Consider the following 21,022-nt stretch of genomic DNA (forward strand, 5'->3'; position numbering starts at 1 on the left):
ACCTTCCGTTGTACGTAGTGCCACTGGTAACGGCTCCCCGCTGAGTCACTCCAGCCAGCCGAGCTCACTCCAGAAGCTGAGCAGATCGCTCAGATCGCCGAATGCGAGCTCGACTTCACATTCGGGGATCCCGATATGTGCGATCGTATGCTGCTTCAAAATTAGTCGTGTCCACCACTTTAGTAAGCTGTGACAGCGCAGTGGTTAGAAGCTCGACTTCACATTCGGGGGCCAAGTTCGAATCCCACCACGCATCTCTCTTCTCAACTTTTCAAGTAATGTGCGATTTAAGAATTTAAGATATCACTTGCTACAACGGTGGAGGAAAACATCGTGGAAACCTGCATGCCTGAGAGTCCTACGTAATGTTCTCAAAGGCGTATGGAGTCCACCATCCCCACTGGGCCAGCGTGGTGGACTATGGCCTCAACCTCTTCTCATTGTGGAAGAAGACCCGTGCTCTGTAGGTGGCCTACTCACTTGGCTATCACCGCTTCACTGGGCTATCACTTTTTCGCATTTAGGTATATGATAGGATATCGTAATTTACGTAACAGGTATAAGAATTTGAGGTCTTCTGTTACATCATTGCAATTTCATAAGAAATAATGATACAAGAATTATTGGATAGAAGCAGGCGTTACTTTTCGGAAATCCATAATATATTATGAAAATTAAGCTTAATTTGCTATACTCCGCGTACAGCAGCAGAATCTGTATGGTGTAATTTATAATTACTTCAATCCGTATACTCCACACCAAACAGTCCTCGGCAATGTACCCTTTACGCACGTTTCGCTTCGAAACCGGAGCATCCTCAGGAGATTTTGACTTTACAATGAATAATTGTTAAACAACTATTCATTGTACGTCAAGCAAGCCGTATGTATGTAAGTGGGGATCCCGCCCCTACTGTCGGTATCGATTAGAATGATTAGAGTCCATTAGACCATCGTTTAGTTACAAGAGACGCTATCAGTGTTTGACATGTTGATGACACTGATATGGTTTACTCGATTTCCTAGATATCGTGATATAGGTATAGTTATTACATTAAGCTGTCGACGACCTTCCTGGCAAGTACCCTACCGACGTGCCGCCAAGCAATTTAGCGTTTCGGTACGATGCTACATTTAAACAGATTAGGCGTATAACTTATAACTGCTATACCCGAACACCTTCGACTTTCGCGAACCTCTCTGACGCTACGGTGAGCGCTTTGAATTCAAGTAAGAGGTTCCGAGTTCGATTTCCAGAAGGGGCTACTTGGAAATACATCATTTCTGAATTTTCTCTAGTCTGGTTCGGTGGCAGGCATTGGCCGCGGCTAGTTACCACCCTTCCGACAATGGCGTGTCGCTAAGTAATTTAGTGTTCCGGTGCGATGTCGCGTGGAAACCGATTAGGGGTATGACTACCATACTCCGTAACAGGTAAGCCCGCTACCAACTTAGACTGCATCATTACTTACCACCAGGAGAGATTGCAGGCGAACTCGGAGTGGAATAAAAAAATTTAAAAAACAGGTTAGCCCGTTATTTACTTAATGCTTTAAGTGAGATTGCAGTCAAGGGTTAACTTGTGACAACATATTAGTCTATATACACAAAAAGTGGATATAAACAGTCGACTTACAAGAAATGCTCAAATGTACAATCAAATGTACCTACTTACGAGTTTATAGTTGAAGTCGCTGGTGGTAAACCCCAGATGTGTTTTACCGCACGCCAGAATATTTTAGGGATAATCCTTTATTACAACATTTTTATAAGTAAGTATACGATTTTCCTCAATTTGTTTACCTTATATATACGTGACTAAGTTCGCGTTGTAACATAGATAGAGCTAATAGTAGCAAAGAAGACGCGGCTTCTTTTTTGCTACTATTAGCTAGCTTCCAATTGGAGAGGAGTTTAAGCCAGCAATATACTGTTATAGGCTATAGATGATACTAGCTACCCGTCACTACACAAGCCTCTACGGTCTGAGGGGGGGGTTCAAACTGTCCTGATAACCTCCTCGCTAGCGCGGGAGCCCCAACAATCGGTGTGAGTGGTTGGTAGACGTCCGGGAGGTATATAACGGGTTCCCCGAGTGTCTAACAAAGCCAACAAGGGGGATATGCTGTGGTGGTTTTTAGTTTGGGTATACCTTCTTTAGAGGTGTGAGTCCTATATAACCCCCGTCCTGCCCAAGGGTCAGAGGTAGCAATCAAGTCTGTGCGTGTAACGCGGTGTGGTGGACAGACACCAAGCGAGTCGCGGGGAGACGCTGATACAAGCGACCCAGAACCGTGGAATTTGGAACTCCCTACAAAAGACCTATGTCCAGCAGTGGACGTCTATCGGTTGATTTGATGATGATGAAGAAACAGCTCTTTATAGTATTAGGAGAATATCTAAATATACCGATCTGCCAATAACATGATAGTAGAATAAGTATACTTTGTTTGTAATCGTACTTAATTAGATTTCCTGTTTATTGGCACGACGCCATTATTTAGTTACCTACTATGACCACGTCACGATCGTTTATCCCTAACCCCTTACTGAGTACAGTGTGCACTTCATGCATTCAAAAAAGCACTGCCTACTCTAAAACTAATATATAAATATAACTAGTATAGGTGGAGGATTTTTGCCGTTTTATGCAATTTTCCTGCTGTATGCATACCCTAGTAGGAAACCCAGCGCACGCCACAGGCTGAGTGTATAGTGTAAGTATTTCTACCTGGCTAAGTTTGTTGTGGGCTCTTCTTAGGGCGCGTTTGGAGCTTTAGTTTTAAGTTAACGAATGCCGTTATCACCATCACCTAACATTAGTGTTAACTTCTTAAATGTATGAACGCTTCATAAGTGCCTTTTTTTTATACAGAGAAAATGCCTGACGCATACCACTCCGTTGGGGGAAACGGAGTAGTTATGTGGGACTTGCACCTACTAAAAACTCTGTGTGTCCCTCGATAGACCTATAAGTGAAGGCACGGGGTTCACTTGCGTATTCACCGCACTCTCGCCAAGGTTTTGACCCCCCCAGTGCATGGCCTATCATCAATGGCCTGATTGCAAATCCTCCAGAGAGGCGTGCGCTACACGGCACGCCACCTTCTTAGGCCTGTCATTAGTTGGGTGACAAAATTCCCCTTTAATTCGCCACCCGCGGGCCTACAACTCATGGAGGCCGTGCTATAAGGTCTACATAAATAAGACATTTTTGAATATGTATTTGAATTTGAATTCTACCAATGTTAATTGCACAAAAATTTCACCGAAATTGAAAAATGCACAGTTTCCATGGGAAGATACGCTTACGCATTTTTCTGGGATAAAAAGTAGCTCATAACTACCTCTATGCCAAAAATCACGTAACCTTGGCAGTTTTTCAAATTACCACGCGAGCGAAGCCTATCGGGTAAAAGCTAGTGGACTCGTATAGAGATTTTCCATTCATTTAAACAATAAAAATTCTAATTCTAATTATTCAGTGATTACCTACAGGTAATCATACATCTTTCACCATGACCCTCGCATCTCGTTACGGTACGGCTTATGAAGGCCATGGAAATAGATTTTTCGGTTGATTGATTGGCCTCATGAATTTTACCGGTATCCTTTTGTTGATACCGCCAGTTTGCGCAATTCAACCAATCATAGGTACCTATATTATTATGTCAAGTATGTTATTGATATGTCTCAGAGTTCTTCGTTTTCGTTTAATACTGTTTCCCAGTATTGCCACTAGATGGCGCTCTCTCGATTCCATACAACGAACAGTTAAATTTAACAATTTACGCTGTCGAATGGATAGACGATGGTTGATATTAACAGTAATATCACACTAGGCATTCTGATCTGGATATGGACACGGATGTAAAAATAATTAGCTGTATCCTACGGTTTCACCCGCGTTATCTCAAGTTCCAGTATATACCTATAGTCTATTTTTTAATATCTGTCTAATAATGTAAAGAATATTTTCGTAAACTATTTAGTGCAAAGTTTATTTCAAATTGTTAAGAAAATAATAAAAACACACTAACGTAAAGAACATCTCTTTTTATTTTGTTCGCTTTCATTTATTTTATTACACTTGTTTTTTGTTACATTCTAAAACATGAAAAATTAATGAAAAGACTGAAAAAATGGGCTGTAATTAAAATAGTAGGGTACTCGTTATTTAGGCAGATATGCGCACAAAACAAAACGTCCTCATAATGAAACTAATAAAACTATAATAAAAAACGTGTGTGTATCTATTTACACGCGTTATACTTTGGCGCAACAAAATAAAAATGTTTTCAATAAATTTAACTTTCGCCTTATGCTACGTTTATGGAAGAAACGAAACTAACAATAGAAAAAAAGATATTTCCTACATTGAAAGTTTATTATAGCGCACTATCTAGTTAAATAAAGTTTATTTAGATATCATAAATGAAATATTCTACATAAATAAAGAAATGGACATAATAAACATAGTTAAATTTGGAACACTAATAGATAGTTATCGGAATACCAAGTTTGACTCAACATTAGAAATTTGATTTTTTTTTGTACTTTGACAATTCAAAGTGTACACTGTTAAACCTTATAGCTAACTTCAGGGTGTCGGTTTTTTGTGACGGTGTGCGCGAACATCGCAAAAAATTACTCTCATCATTTTTCCTTAACGCGCCAAAAGAAGTATATTTTTAAAAAACAATGTTAACATATTTAGTTCATTGAATTGATTAAATTGGTTTTAATTCATTGAATTGAATTATGAAAAATTATACCCCAACAATGGGATGGCCGTACTTGGTGATCTTCAGATGTTTTTTTCAAAGTATCGCACAAAACCTGCGACATCTGTATCTTTTGCGTCGCCCAAGTTCGGAGCCCTACTCTAGTTGTACCAATACCTACTTGGGAATCAGTGTTTAGTTCGATGTCCGGCCTAAGTATATATACCAGGTTTAACGTTACATCTAAGATCTAGGTTTCCGGAACGTAGACAATTAAATGTTATTAATACGTTGTGGTTTGAGTATAGAATTTAACACTTATTCCACTCTATACGCTAGCGGTCAAGCAGTGGCGTGCACTGCTTTTCTTGCCAGGGTATGCATACAGCGGGAAAATTGCGTAAAACTGCAAAAATCCTCCTCCTATAGAAGTTGTATATCAATTTTAGGGTAGGCAGTGCTTTTGTGCTTGTATGAAGTGCACGCCACTGTGGTCAAGTCAACGGAATTTGATAAGAACAAGATAGGGAATTTAGAATTAAACGTATACAGAAATATGTTAGTAAGTGAATATTTAAGCGATAGCTGCAATCGTGGTTGATTTATTCTGATTCAGAAGGCACCTACAAAAGTAGGGAGTTCCACAATACCCTGTGCTGAATACACCAGCAGCAGGGCTAGCACGGGCGGGAGATAAAAATTATATCCCCCGATTTTATCAAAGGATATCATTAACGTGTTCACCTACTAAAGCGCGGGAATATATAATAGGAGAAGTTTACCCCCGTTTATTGTCCCTACTAATATTATAAATGTCAATGTAAGTTTGTTTGTTACGCTTTCACGCAAAAACTACATAACCGATCCTCATGAAACTTTGTACACATATTCATGAAAGTGTTAAAAGTAATATAGGATACTTTTTATCCCGACATTAAACTCGGTTCCTTTGGGAGAGGGGATGAGTGTTTGACGATTTTACACCATAACACCGACAAATTATAACTGATTTAAATAATTATTTTTGTACTATAGAGGTTATAATATGTGTTTAATTTTGCTCAAACGGTGGTTGGAGATAGAGGACTGAACTCCTCAGCGGACAGCAGCAAACCCCTCATTTAAGGCTTAAAGATACTACATACTTAAATTTTTTTTAGATCTACAACTAAATTTAATGCCACATCAAAACAAAATCAAACGCAGACGAAGTCGCGGGAAACAGCTAATAACACATATATTATTTGGATATTATTTCAACTTGTGCGACAATTCTCTGAGCGTTGATGAAGCTGTAGGAGAATATAATTCTTTATTCTTTCCCCGGGTATGTATTTGTCTCCTATCCACGCTAGCCGTGCTGATGTAGATGTTATTTAAATGGGACCATTTCGAAATAAAGGCTTTCGGAACAGAAACAAGTTGTGCAAGTCCGGCTATAAATGACGGAGTTGAACCCGGACATACATTTAAAAAAAACACTTTGAGCATCACCTCACATAAACCCTTATTTCCTATTTTTGGACGATTAGCGGCCGATTAGCTTTCTGAGTCCAGGTCCGTGGGTTCGATTCCCACATGAATGTTTTTCAGTGTCTGGGTGGTTATTCATAAAAATATTTATCAGTCATCTTAGTACCCATAACACAAGCTACGCTTACTTTGAGGCTAGATGGCGTTGTGTGTATTGTCGTAGTATATTTATATATTTATTTATATTTATTTTGGTATTCTCGTTTACATTAAACTGGTACTAGATGTCTAAGGTTATTTATTCCACATGGGGGCGCTGTAAAAGCGATACCTACTCATGTCTAGATATTAAGTTTGTCAAATTTCCAGGCACAGAAATAAGTACTGCGGTCTTATGTAACTTTGTCCTATTATATTATGAAGGACTACGTAAACGATAAAAAAGCTTGGGTGTGAATGATTGCTCTAACCAGGTTGCTCTTCTAATAATTTTAAATGACAGTGCTAGATGGTGGTAACAAAAAAAAAACACCCGGCTAAGTTTGTTGTGGGCTTCTTCTTAGACCAGGACGCGTTTGGAACCTTCGTAGCTTTAGTTTTAAGTTAGCGAATGCAGATATCACCATTAATTACCTGACATTAATATTACCATGTTAAATGTATGAACGTTTCATAAGTGCCTGTGATAAGGTCTACATGAATAAAACATTTTTAGTTGAATAAGAAAAAATTTAAGATCAATACAAACTCAGTCTTCACAAAAGCCTTACTCACTAGCCTTATCACCGCGTCTATAAAATAAGTAGTAATATATTATCTAGTTTGTGTGATACAAAACTAGCAGTTTAAACTAACAGCTTTTAGTACGTAAATAAAGTTGGCGCAGTGATAGGTAATTTAAACAATGCTTTTTAGCTTATTTTGAAATAATTTAAACGATTAGATAGATAAACGCATCTAGTACAGCGAGGTTACTATACATTTGAAGAATTCCTCAATGACAAGGTAGAATGGAAGCAACCAGCCTCGCTCTCATCTCCCGCAAGATAGCAATATGATTGTAAATGTTGATGTTGGAAAAGAGCAACTACTGAGTTTCTTGCCGGCTCTTCTCGGTAGAATCTGCTTTCCGAATCGGTGGTAGAGTCACACAAACATACATACTTGACGTTTCAAAAGTGCTTATAAAGTAGGCCTACTTGAAATAAATGAATTTGAATTTGAATTTGATTACTCGCAAAAAAAAGCTCCTTAATACACTTTTGTATAGTAGTGCTCCCTCAACCGGTATTGTTTATTCTGATAGTAGTTAAAGAACTACTTAACTATAACTCAACTTATCGAACAAAAGAGAGAAGTCATTAAAGGTTTTGATCCCAGAGCCGTAGAGCAAGTTGTTGTCAACGAAATATCAACTAGGCCTGTTCCCGTGGATCTAACGCATGTCAAAAAAAAATGCAGTTCGGCCAAGAGAGATAGGCTAGGATTTTTTTTATGCTACAAAAATACAGAAACCGTGTTTTGAATTGCGCCATAAATTGATTTATGGTCTTAACAATGTGATATATTTTTGTCTGAATATTAGTAGGTAGGTATGCCTACATTTCAAAGATACAGCTTGCTTTGAATACCACTTATTAGTGGTATGGTCATACTATATATGCCAGCTATCTGTTTTAAAATACAAAGTTCAAAGTTCCCGACATTTGCGATATCTTTTGTTTATTTTAAGTAGATTACTTTTATGGAAATGATAAAATTATTAATATGACTTATGTTTATATAACTGCTTAATTTATACTCTTATTATTGAGAAGCGGTGATAGACCAGTGGTAGTAGGCCGAGTTCGAATCCCAGCACACACTAACTTTTTAAAATTATAATTTAATATATCTTGCTTCAACGGCGAAGGAAAACATACAACAGAAACCTGTATGCACGAGAGTTCTCCATAATGTTCTCAAATGAGTGTGGAGACCACCAATCCGTTCTGGGCCAGCGTGGTGGGCCCTTCCCATCGTTGGAGGACCCCTGCCCTGTGGTGAACCGGTAATGGGTTGATATGATGATGATGATGACTATTACTTTTGGGTTGTCTTTAAGGTGAACAGTGTATTAATTAGTCAGGAGTGTTCTTAGCTGTGGATCAAATCAGTCCAAGATGGACGCCCCCCCCAAAAATGGTGAATTAATTAGTTGGTAATGACCAAGAACTTGCAGGCTTTTTCTGTATCTGTCTAGATATTATGATATTACGTTAGAAACTGGATGTCATCATCACACAACTTTTAAACCAATATTTCGTAGTCTTTGAGGTCAATCTTCAGAAAGATTTTCCAACTACGCGGGAGATATTATCGAGCACAAGCGTGTGCGTAAATAACTATATCACTGTCATAATTTCGACGGCCGATTGGCGCAGTGCGCAGCGACCCTGCCTTCTGAGTCAAAGGCCGTGGGTTCGATTCCCACAACTGGAAAATGTTTGTTTGATGAACAGGAATGTTTTTCAGTGTCTGGGTGTTTATATGTATTTTATCAGTATTTATGTATATTATTCATTGAAACAATATTCATCAGTCATCTTAGCACCCATAACACAAGCTACGCTTACTTTGGGGCTAGATGGCGGTGTGTGTATTGTCGTAGTATATTTATTTAGTACATTTATTTAATCCGATGGAACACCAGATCGGATACGACAGGAGACCAGGCGCAGAACCGACAGCTTTACGTGCCCTCTCAGGCACGTAGGTCAATCAACGCCAATTTCTAAACTCTGGGCTGGAAACCTACTAAGAATTTCTTGATAGAAAATCCAATATTACGCGATTGCCGACGTGGGGTCGAACCCAGGACCTTGTGCTCTGCAGTCCAACATTCTAAACACTAGGCCAACGAGCCAATTTTCAAATGATAATTATCGCCTATCACACCATCTCGGTTGACAACTGAGTTTACACACTGCGAAGCGAATAGTTGGACAGGTATTTAATGGCAAGTTCCATTTCATACATACTGTTGTACCTACACAATAGGCCTGCAGAATTTGGATTGGAGAACTGTGTTTTTCGAGTATTTTTCAGAACCACAAGCACAAAGTAAATAGATATAAATCGACAGAGAAGTTTAAAATTAATATATATATACTAGGTGACAGCGCCACCTGTCAGTCTGATTTGTGAATTTAAACCATCCAGAGTGCCACCCAAACGCATACCAAAAAATTCAAATCGGTCCAGCCGTTTAGGACGAGTTCAGTGACATACACACTCACACAAGAAATATATATATAAAGATATATATATGACAAACAAACTGGAATTAAATGCCAAATGCATATAGGTACATATAATCTCCGTTCCAGTAGGTAAAACCTTATTTTATTCTTGATCAACCTACACGGTAAATAGAATATGCAAGTAGGCAGGTAGGTACATGGGCTACGTTTAACAAGAAGAATATGTGCAGATTACATATTCGCAATAAGTATTGAATATTAAATTTACCAAATTCACCTACATAAATTACTAAAATAATCAATTAAGATTAAAATCATCACGATAAAATTGGGAACAATACGATAAAAATCGCGAAATTAATTACGTAGAAAATGCGGGTAACACGATAAATATCTATCGAATTATCTAGAAATCTTCTTCTAAAGCATGGCCACAATAATCTTACAATACCTATATTTAAACTTATAATTCTTGTTTTTTTAAAAACGATTGATTTTGAAATATTAATTCATTGATATAAAAAACGTTTTAAATATAATATACACGATTTGTACATTTTCATTGAAAAATACATTCAATAAAAATTTATAAAACGTGTATATTATATCTTATCATTTTAACTTTATAAATAAAAAAAAAATGTACTTACCACAGTTAAAATAAATAGATGCTATGAACCACTTAACAATTTAAATAAATGCACAAAGTATCTTAGAACACTGGCTATTTTATGAAAAAGTCATGTAATCGATTACACTTTTTTTTTTAAATTACGTAATGCGTATGACCGCAGCGCGGGAGTATAACGAACACGGTAGACGTACGCGCCAGTTTTGGGAACACTGGCCAAATAATTTTAAACACGCCTGAATTGCCGGCGTCCGCTGTCAAACACACTGAACGATATTTAAATTCACCTGTTTGTTTAGATTCTTAATTTGAAAATTGTAATGATTTTTATATCGATTACAAAATTGAAGTCTTAGTATGATTTTAGTCTTTCTTTAGGTTTGTGACATTATTCTTTGTTCAACTTCGTTCGCAAATATTACAGCCTGTTTTTTTTAGTAGATTTTACTGATTTCATTTGAGAAACAGTGTTTAATATGTGCGTACAGATAACGAACCTATCGTTATTACCTACTACAGTTATCATTAATTATGTAATTAAAGATTAAATAATAACGCTAACAAAAATAAAATATTAGGTGTTGAACCTTTTCCAAATGATAATCAATATTTTTTTATTTACTACATAATCTACACTACTACATAAAATTCGTTAAAGTACATTAATTTAAATTATATTTTAAATACCTTCAAACTTTCTACGCAAGTAATAAAAAACTTCCAAAAGTTTTTTTATAATTCCCACGCTTCCCGCCAAGAATCGTATACCCATTTTTAAAATTACTTTCCAAACGTAATCTTTAGTTCAGTACCTAATAATTATCTTTAGAAAAAGGTAATTTGTAGAGTGTGATTGCAACAAAGCGCTCGTATAATTTATACTAAGTAAAAGATATTTTCATTTAAACTCCAGGATCTTACGTTTGTTTCTTCTGCGTCGCAAACTTGGCTGGCGTCTAAACTGAAGAGCGATATGTTTATTTTCGTAAAATCATCACACACAACAATAACATTAGGTTTGCGTTAAATTAAACAGGAATAGATTGCATATGGACTTGGCCGTGGAAACGCTATTTTTGGCCGATAATTTTGTAAAAAACTTTGTATATGTAACTATGTCCAGTGGCGTGCACAGGGATTTTGACCAGGGTATGCATAGAGAAGGAAGGTGCCATAAAATGGAAAAATCCTTCGCTTTTATGATTCAGACAAAAATTTTAGGGTATGCAGTGCTTTTGTGCATGTATGAATTGCACGCCACTGCCTATGTCTATTCGTGTATCAATATCATCATCAATAGCCTGTAACAGTCTACAGCAGGGCTAGCACAGGCAGGCAAAAAAATTATATCCCCAATTATACCCCCCGACAAGGTATATAATTAACGCGTACACCTGCTAAAGCACGGGAACATGGAATGGGAGAAGTTTACCCCTTTTATTATTACACATATATTATTTGGATATTATTTCCACTTGTGCGCCAGTGCTCTGAGAGTTGATAAAGCTGTGGGAGAAGATAAATTTATATCCTTTTCCCGGGAAGAAAATTATTGTCTCCTGCCCATGCTAGCCGTGCTGCTGGACTAAAATTAAATGCATCGCCCATCGGGAGGGTTCTCACATAACTACACCCGCGGGAGACGGTTCTCTCGCGGGTCGCCAATAACGTGTAACTTGTATTTTGACTTGACTGTGAAACACGTGTTCCTTAGTTTCTACTTCACTACACTATCAGGCATGCAGGTTACGACACGATGTTTTCCTTCATAAAGTGATATTTGAACAGCACATTTCGGAGATCGAACTCGGTGCCTTCGAAAGAAAGGCTGAAGTACGACGCTACGCTACGATATCACCCCTTTATCGATCAAACCACAGCTCTTAGGTTAGTCCTTAACTAGCTTGTACTAAACTGACCTGGTTTCTACGTTCAGCAGTTTGGAATTGTCAGTCAATAACAAAGAATCGCTAAAATATTGTCTTTATCTAATGATTCATGTATTAGACACGAGAAAAACGTATCTTTATTTATATTTTAGATATACGAAGTGAGCTTGAACATTTTCAATATCTAGCAATCCGCCATGATAGCTGAAGCTCCGAATTCAAAATTATGACGTCACGTCTATATAAACATAATTTTGTACCGCTTTAACATCGAAAATCGTATAATAAAAGTATTTTGTGATTTTAAACTATCACTTGCTTAGTTTCTTGTTATCAATACCAAAATCTATAATCTTTAGGTAGGGAACAAGAAATTAGTGAAGCTCTAATTTGCCATGACCACCGGCGAGCGTTTTCGCGGGAAATATTTTTTTTTAAAATATACATATTTACAATTTATATCAACGAAACCTTTTTTTTTATAATGATATGCCAGCCCCATCATCCCTTAAGTAACTAGGAAACAAAAAACCTAATAATTATATTAATATAAGGGAAATGTAACAGATACAATCTGTTATAGCTGCCTATGCACAAATATCTCAACAACAGACCTAAAACCTTCTGTGGTCGGTTGAGAGAGAAGGCTCGTTAGAGCACCCACGTCAAATCTGTTGATTTTGTACTGCCGCATAACATCTAGTCGCTCCAAATTGTATCTGCTACATTCCACCAGTACATGAACGAAACATAAAATTTCTTCTAAAATAAGATTTGTATTTAATGTAATAGATACTTTTGAACATAAAAGATTCATCATCATCATCATCACCAAAGCTCTACAGCCCTGGGAGGGCCGGGCGGTTAGAAGCTACATATTTCCAGCTCCGAACTCCCAGAACCCTCATATCCCTCTCAACTTCATCACTCGCCCGACCCCCAGGTCGTCTTTGGCCTCTACGCCCCTCCAAAGTGTTCTCTATCAACCTATTTGGGGCTCTCGTGCCTTCCATGCGTTGCACATGCCCTGCCCATTGCATTCATAACAGTTTAATAGTCTTGACGACATTTGCTTCTTTAAAAAGTTCGTATAGTTCGTGATTGTACTGAATGCGCCAAAAACCATCATCCTGCATAGATTTTACAAAATTAGCGTATTGTGAAAGTTTCGGTAATTTGACTGCTGGTAATACCTACACGTGCTTTATCAGTTGGATCGATTTTTTGTAATCAGACTGTTATAATATCACTGTAAGGTGTACGAGTGCTGCAATCAGCATTATTTTTGATAATCTATTAAGCAATGAGCTAAAGTGCAACAGGTCAAAATAAATATCGATAAACATAACATACGTAACATTTGTAGGTATCTAAAGTTTTTTTTTGTCATAGTAACTATTCATTTCGATTTTCGGATGGACACTTGCCGATAACCACCTGAGGGGTTGCTACGGCGTCACCAGGGGAGTGGGGCGAGCGCGAGAGCTCGCCATGAGAAGAGCCCCAGGGCTCGACGACATCGGAGGGAGAGTGGGAGACGTCAACCCGAAGGGGCCTCCTGCGAGGGCTACCTCGGCTTGGTTCGACGTTAATCTGAGTGTTGGTGGACTTTTGGACTAATCATTGTTTAGTCCGAACGCCCCCGTGACCGTGGTAAGGATCCATTTCCAGATGAAGTCAGAAATCGGGGCCGTCGTCTTCGCCGTTTGTGTGCTGTTGGGACACATTGTCAGTAGTTATTTGATCGTCATAGTCGTAAAGGACATGTTTCGGAAGTCGCCGCCTAGGCTCGACGTCGGGGGCGGGGGACCTCGACCACTAGGGGGTTGGGGTGTCGGACTGCAGTAACTATTCAGAGCGCATTGGGTTCCATCATCACAAATACAAATATAATACAAAGGGCACAAAATTACATCCTAAAGCAACTATCCAACGCTCCATGGTATCTCATAATAAGTGAGATCCATGAACATCTAAATATAAAAACTGTATGGAGGAAATAAAAAGTAACAGTTTTAAGTACAAAACTAGACTTGCTAACCACAAGAATCACCTAGCGGTGCAACTTACCGTGACTGAAGTAGCTCGCAGATTAAAAATACTGCATATATTAGATAGTCAAAAGTGACACATGCTCATAGTCTACAGACAGATTGCATGATAAACACAACAAAAAAAAAAGTGCCATCATCATCAGCATCGTCGATAGCCTATAATAGTCCACTGGACTTTAGGTCTCTCCCAACAACGAACGGGTTGGTGATGAAGTAGAGCACAGGGGACGTTGTTGCCCCTTCTCCGCTATACATCCTTAGTCGCACGACACCCGCGGGAAGAAGGTTGGTGACCCCTGTATTTTAATCTGCCGTCACAATACGGCACAACCACTAAAACTTATAGATCGTATATTCTTTGGGGGATCGTACGAGGAGGTTTTTTTCCATGTAATGTCATTCTTGTTCTACATAAAAAACCCAATGCAACCTGCTGCTGGGCGATACTTTGCATCAGTTGACACCGAGTTGACAGATTAAGCTAGTCACTGTAGAAGGTTGCCACAAAATAACATCTTGAATCCTAATCCGAATTCTGCAACGTAAGTTTTCAAATGAGTTAATTTCAATTCGGTTGCCAGATACAATCAAGTAAAGTACCGAATGATTTTAAGGCATAATTTGTTTCCGCATTGGCTACATTTGATGTCAACTGAGATTACAACAGCCAGTCAGTCTGAGATGGTCAATAAGTAGAATAGCCCGATTTTAAACTATTATAGCTAGATTTATACTAGATAGATTAGGTAAAAACATCGGGTAAAACTCGTTTTATGACTTGTCCATACATTGACGTAATTTAATACCAGGTTTCCAGTTACCTTATACCCTTTACCTTATTGATACTCCCATTTTTTATGAAGCATCCAATCCTACTACGCATTTACTCGTATAATATTTATACGAGTAAATGCGTAAATTTTTATGGATGAATGGATGGATGTTTGTAACTCTTTCACGCAAAAACTACTAAGCTAATTTGACTGAAATTTGGAATTGGGATAGATTGTATCCTGGACATCAGCTTTTTATCCCAGATTTTTATCAGATTTTTTATCCCGGAAAAAAATCACGGTTCCCGCGGAATTTATGAAATCCTTTTAAGGTCTATATTCCATACAGGATTATGACGTGTCCGTGCATTGACGTAATTTGTTACCATGTTTCCAGTTATTTAACCCTTTACCTTATTGTCACACCCATGTTTTTGTAATGACGCATCGTATCTCAACTCCTGTTACTATAATATACTAGCCGTTGCCCGTATCTTCGTTTGCGTTAATTACGATTTTTCGTAGGTCATATTACGTATTTAAATCATGTACTACATAATTCTTACGGTTAATCAATAGTTTTCTAAGCGCACGCCAAATAATGGGATTTTTGTATGCGATATTTTGCTACATTATGTAACACGTCCCAAGATGGACGGCAAGGCAACAGTAGGAAATTTATGGTGAACAAAAACTTTATATATCTTAATCAAAACTACCCGCAACTCATAATTCTCCACTCCTTTTTCTCATCCTCTTACCCGCCTTTTTATACAATCGTTAGTGGTGTTATCACCACAAAGTCAATCAACAAGGCAAATTCTGATACTTGAAAATAGCGAACATTGGCTTAACATTAATTAATTTAATATACGAGTAGAAATGTGAATAAAATTAGATACGTCTAACTTCAACCAATGGTTTTGTTATTTCTATACATAATTATAGATCAAATGAGTGTCTCATTTATATGACATATTATTATTGAAAGTCGGTAGGTACTCATACCATTTATCCAATAATAATTAATGTAACTAAAATCAATGTATATCTATCTATAGGATATTTAAATATTTGTCATATTAATATCTTATTTATGTGGCCTATTATTATGGGATACCAGTGCTCGAAACAAGTATTGAAAAAAAGAGCCACAGGGTTGCTGTGAGTCGCGTCAGGCGTTATAATATTAGTAGGTTTCGATGTAAAAATAGTACATATTCTTCCTAAGCCTAAAATACCTTAGAAAATACAGAAAAACGGGCAGCAGCGTCCTCTGTGCTCAGTGGCGTGCACGGGTTCTTCGGCCAGGGTATGCATAAAGCAGATATATAGCATAAAATAGAAATATTTCCCTCCAATTCGAGCTATATAAGACAATTTGGGTATGCAGTGCTTTTGTGAGTGTATGAAATGCACGCCACTGTCTGTGCTACTATTAGCATCTACTGCTATCACCATCCCGTCTGATGGTGGTGAACCGCGTGGTGTTTATGGGCAAACCATCCCCTTGGGAGAGGCCTTTAGTTCAGCAGTAGTACTGCTATAGGCTATGGATTAATGGAACAATAAGATAATTTTTCCATTTTATGCCATTTTCCTGATATGCCAGTTTCAAAACCCATCTGAACGCCACTGTCCCAATTCCAGTCAAAGATAGAACAGAAATAACCACAGATGTTTCATTATACATCTACAATCTACTTAAATAAACCTTGTAAATATAACTTCGTCAAGGTTATGAAATGTAAATCGACCCCTATTCTACTCATTATATTTATAACAATGGACAACTAACATTGAAATACTCTCGACGGAATTAATACGTAATGGATACAATGGCAAAGAAATGCAAAACGTTTCAGTGTAATAAATAATAAAACCATCTCTCGTTGGTCTAGTGGTTAAATATTAGATAACATAAGTTCTTTGGTTTAAGTACCCGGTCTGAGGGTTATTTTTATTACAATGTAAATTATATTGATCGTTAAAGCCCACCCATCCGGTGCAGTGATATAGGCACAATATGCTGTAAATCTCTATCTTCTCTGAGAAAGAAAGAAGTAACATGTTTTAGGTCTGTGTAGAATTTCTTTACAGAAGTTTTGTCGTCCTACATTCACAACTTTTAGACAGAGAGGATACAAACACTAGGTTAGACTTAAAGGCCAACGTCACGTCACGTTTATAAGGTAATAGCCTCATTATTTATTCGAGTCGATTCAAGTTTATTTTCTATATGCGATTCATTTTAGGCGTTTTTTGATTGGTGGATTTTGAGTGTAATGCATATAAACAATACAGGGGAATCGCTTTTTTTTTCAAAAGTTTAATACTAAAATCTAAACCTTTTTAGTATTGAACTTTTGAACGACTTCTCAGAACTGTCAGATTTAACAATCAATGTCAAATTCACGCAAATAATTTTGAGTTTGACATTTGCAAGATCTAAGATCCACACGTGTTTTTTTATTGATAAATTGAAACTTTTGTCGACAATGGTGCATAATTTATGCTAAATTGTACAAAATGAATGCAAAGAAAATATTACAGAAGCCGTCTTTGGCATACACAAGTAACCAAAATTACAGCAAACCTCCGAAGACACCTAACCCGGTATGCAATGTTTACTATAAATTATCTTCAAAATTATACGACTTACAGGCGTTTTATCGATAAATTTAGGTGTGAGCATCTATATATCCTAATTTAGATCGTTTTTCAACCATGTCAGATTCCTAAATAATAAAATCCAGCTAAATTTTGTATGTATTAAAATGCTAGTTTTGCTAGGCCCGTTTTATGAGATAATTTTTATTTTTGAGGATTTTGGAGTGCACGCTAAGCCGGCGATGCTGCTATTTATCACCTGATAGTAATCTTTACCAAGTAATCTGCAGTTCATAACCCAACCCAACTAGTGTAATGCGTTCTAAGGTCTACAGTCAATTATCAATAGCCTGTAACAGCCACTGCTGAAGTAAAAATATATCCCAATGAGAAAGTGTGCATAAGAGGAGATGGTAGGAGTAGCACAAATGATGTTGCTCTTGATTTTCTGCTACATACTGTTAGTTGCCTCATACAAATCCTGCGGAAAAGGAGAGGTGTTGACCCCTAGGTAGGTCTATAATACTCTCTTCAATTTGGAGATGCATGTTTTAGTAATTAGGCTGACGTTTCTCCAATTTTATACCCCAGTAAATGTTTGCAAGCTCCAAATTAGTGATGGCAGGTTAATTAAAAAACTATAATACACACTCCATTTTTGTAACTTGTCTTATAATGTAAACCATCTTTTTTCATCACTCTTCAATAAACAATATGTTTTAAAAATATAAAACCACAAGTGCGTTAAAATAAACAACGCAAACAAAAATAAAAGGTTTTCTGTACTTAAGTGTGTTTTAATTATTTTCTTAACAAGTTAGAAGAAAACTTTACACTAAAAAGGTAAAAAAAGTACAATATAAGACAGGTAAGAAGAATATACTTTACATAACATGTATGTTTTGTAGCATCTACAATGTTTGGGAACACCGCACATCGATTCTTTCAACTACATGGTACAAGATGGTCTAAAAGCAGCTATAGCTGATTTAATACCAGCAGAATTTGAAATGCCAGGTGGTGAAAAGGTCAAAGTTACTATTGAGGAAGCAGCATTTGCCAGACCAAGTGTACCCATAGAGGCGGTGGGAGTGAAAAACCAAAATGTACTGCCAACTGAATGCAGACAGAGGGCTGCAACTTATAAAGGAGACTTCAAGATACGATTGTGTTTTGATGTTGATGGAAGGTCCATTGTAATGGACAGGTCCCTGGGGTGTTTGCCGATTATGTTGAAGGTGAGAAATAATGTTTTTTTTTTAATTAAGATATAAAATATATCTATTTATTCTTTTATACAGCTACAAGATAGCCTTTAATTGCAATCTCACCTTGTTTTCATGCAGTCTTAAGATGTTAATGGGCCAACCTGTTAGCGATATGGATGTTATACCAAACCCACCATAATTCTATGTGGCAGCATACTGGACGTTCAATCACTTAACGGCACGTCATTGTGAGGGTGGGAATAAGTAATGATGGTTATGATGACCAGAGAAAATTCAAACCAAATTCCTTTTTTAAAACCACATTACTCACCACTGCACCAAAGAATTAAACTAAAGGTTGTCTAGATTATTATTAATCGAAGGTTATGCTATGTTAACTAGAATAAACCTTAACCCCGCTTAAAGATTTGGTGCGGTGGGAGGCTTTGGCCATGGCTAGTTACCATCTTACCGACAAAGACGTGCCACTAAGCAATTTGTGTTTCGGTGAGATGACTACTATACTCCCTAATAGGGTAGACACTTAGGCTGCATTATCACTTACCACCAGGTGAGATTGCAGCTAGAGGCAAATTTGTAGTGGAATAAAAAAAATAGATTATTTTGTTGAATCTTAGGGAACTGTTCTAATTAATGTCATAAAATTTTTCAGTCAAAAGTGTGTCACTTGGCGGATCTATCACCGGAAGAACTTGTTAAACATAATGAACACGCGGATGAATGGGGTGGCTACTTTGTTATAAAGGTAATTGTAGTTTTAAGTGAATCTGAGCTCAGCAAAATGATATGTGTGTATGTGTAAAAATAAGAGTGTACTTGTGACCCAGTGGACAAATTTTAGCTATAAATACTCGAATCTTTTTGAATTAAAGGAGTACTGGTTCTGAAGAACCAGTTCTTAGTTTTATTATTAAAAAGAAAAAGAATTCCAAAATGTTTTATTCATGTAGATATTATCACAGGCACTTATGAAGCGTACATACATTTACGTTCCAAGCGCACCCTGGTCTAAGAAGAGATAATCTATGCTTTACTACTAGACTGAATTTGAGAACCTGCTCTTAGCTTTAAGCCAGTTTACCAATACATGCCTCCATCTTCTAAGATTTTGAGCCAGCAACTCAAAATTGTTAATTGTTACTAGTTTTAAAACACTAAAACATAGTTCATTTTTCTAAAGCAATTTTTATTTATTATTAGCTTATTTCCTAACCTAGATTGATTGCATCCTATTTTATTTCGGTTTGGCTAAGTTATAAAAGATTAGTATGTAATACAGAATTTAAAAACATAGACCCTGTTTTCTGAGTCCAATGCTGTGGGCTCAATTCCCACAGCTGGAAGATGCTGAACATGAATGTTTGTCAGTGTCTGGTCCTATTCATTAAACGATTCCTCAGTCATCTTAGTATCCATAACACAAGCTACGCTTACTTTAGGGCTAGATGGCGATGTGTGTATTGTCTTAGTATAATATTTCACTAGCTGACCCGTGCAACTTCGTTGCACCAAATCGTTTATTACCGGAAAACACAAATAAAATGACATTTTCTAAAAATGAATCCTAGCTAGATCGATTTATCGCCCCTGAAATTAACTAAATTTTTAAACTAAATTTTTCTTAAACTAAATTTCATGAAAATCGTTGGAGCCGATTCCGAGATTCCAATTATTAGATTTATTTTAGTTTGACTTTGTTGTGTTTTGATGACAATGGTTATATAATATGAATCCTGGTTACTTACAGTAGTATACTACTACTACAGTGCGGTGAGTACGCAAGTGAACCCCGTGCTCTCACTTATAGGTCTATCGCGGGACACACAGAGTTTTTAGTGGGTGCAATTCCCACATAACTACTCCGTTTCCCCCAACGGAGTGGTATGCGTCAGGCATTTTCTCAGTAGGAAAAAAATAAAAAGTTCACTACTACTGAGAAAAGGTCTAGGTGATTGTTTGGTCACTTGAGTATCTTTATCAGTGTAAAGTATTCCCCTGTCCTTTGTAGAGATGAAGTCTGTGCCTAGCTTTATAACAGTTGCTAGTGAAGGGAATATAAAAGGAATAATTTTGTCACAGGGTCACGAACGTCTAGCGCGTATGCTCTTAGTAACGCGACGCAACTATCCGGTAGCGATAAAGCGTTCTGGTTGGAGGATGAGAGGCAACCTCTTCTCAGAGTATGGCATCCTGGTACGTTGTGTCAAATCCGACCAGACAAACACTGTAAGTACAACTCCGTTTTCTCTTATTTGTTTTAAATTTTAAACAACCTTTTCATTACTTTTTAGTGTAAAGTATGCTTTAAAAATCTAAACAAACACAAAGAAAATCATATTGATTTTATGTACTTAGTTCTTTATGTAGTTTTATGTAGTATTACTTATTTCTTATTTGT

The 21,022-nt window shown here is 37.2% G+C and overlaps 2 protein-coding genes across 2 annotated transcripts in view; one reads left to right on the forward strand and one right to left on the reverse strand.

Annotated features, from left to right (window-relative positions):
• The window catches only part of LOC120634180 (facilitated trehalose transporter Tret1-like), a 32,296-nt gene extending 21,822 nt beyond the window's left edge, over positions 1-10,474 (reverse strand). The window contains exon 1 of the mRNA XM_039904613.1: positions 10,089-10,474. The gene's annotated coding sequence lies outside the window, so the exon portion shown is untranslated. The remainder of the gene's footprint in view (positions 1-10,088) is intronic.
• Positions 10,475-17,211: 6,737 nt separating this feature from the next.
• The window catches only part of LOC120634246 (DNA-directed RNA polymerase I subunit RPA2), a 30,690-nt gene continuing 26,879 nt past the window's right edge, over positions 17,212-21,022 (forward strand). Inside the window, exons 1-4 of the mRNA XM_039904723.1 lie at positions 17,212-17,401; positions 18,304-18,633; positions 19,277-19,369; positions 20,704-20,850. Coding sequence (XP_039760657.1) covers positions 17,315-17,401; positions 18,304-18,633; positions 19,277-19,369; positions 20,704-20,850 — 657 coding nt within the window. The 5' untranslated portion in view covers positions 17,212-17,314. The remainder of the gene's footprint in view (positions 17,402-18,303; positions 18,634-19,276; positions 19,370-20,703; positions 20,851-21,022) is intronic.

This window comes from Pararge aegeria, chromosome 23, assembly GCF_905163445.1.
Source record: "Pararge aegeria chromosome 23, ilParAegt1.1, whole genome shotgun sequence".
Lineage (NCBI taxonomy): Eukaryota > Metazoa > Arthropoda > Insecta > Lepidoptera > Nymphalidae > Pararge > Pararge aegeria.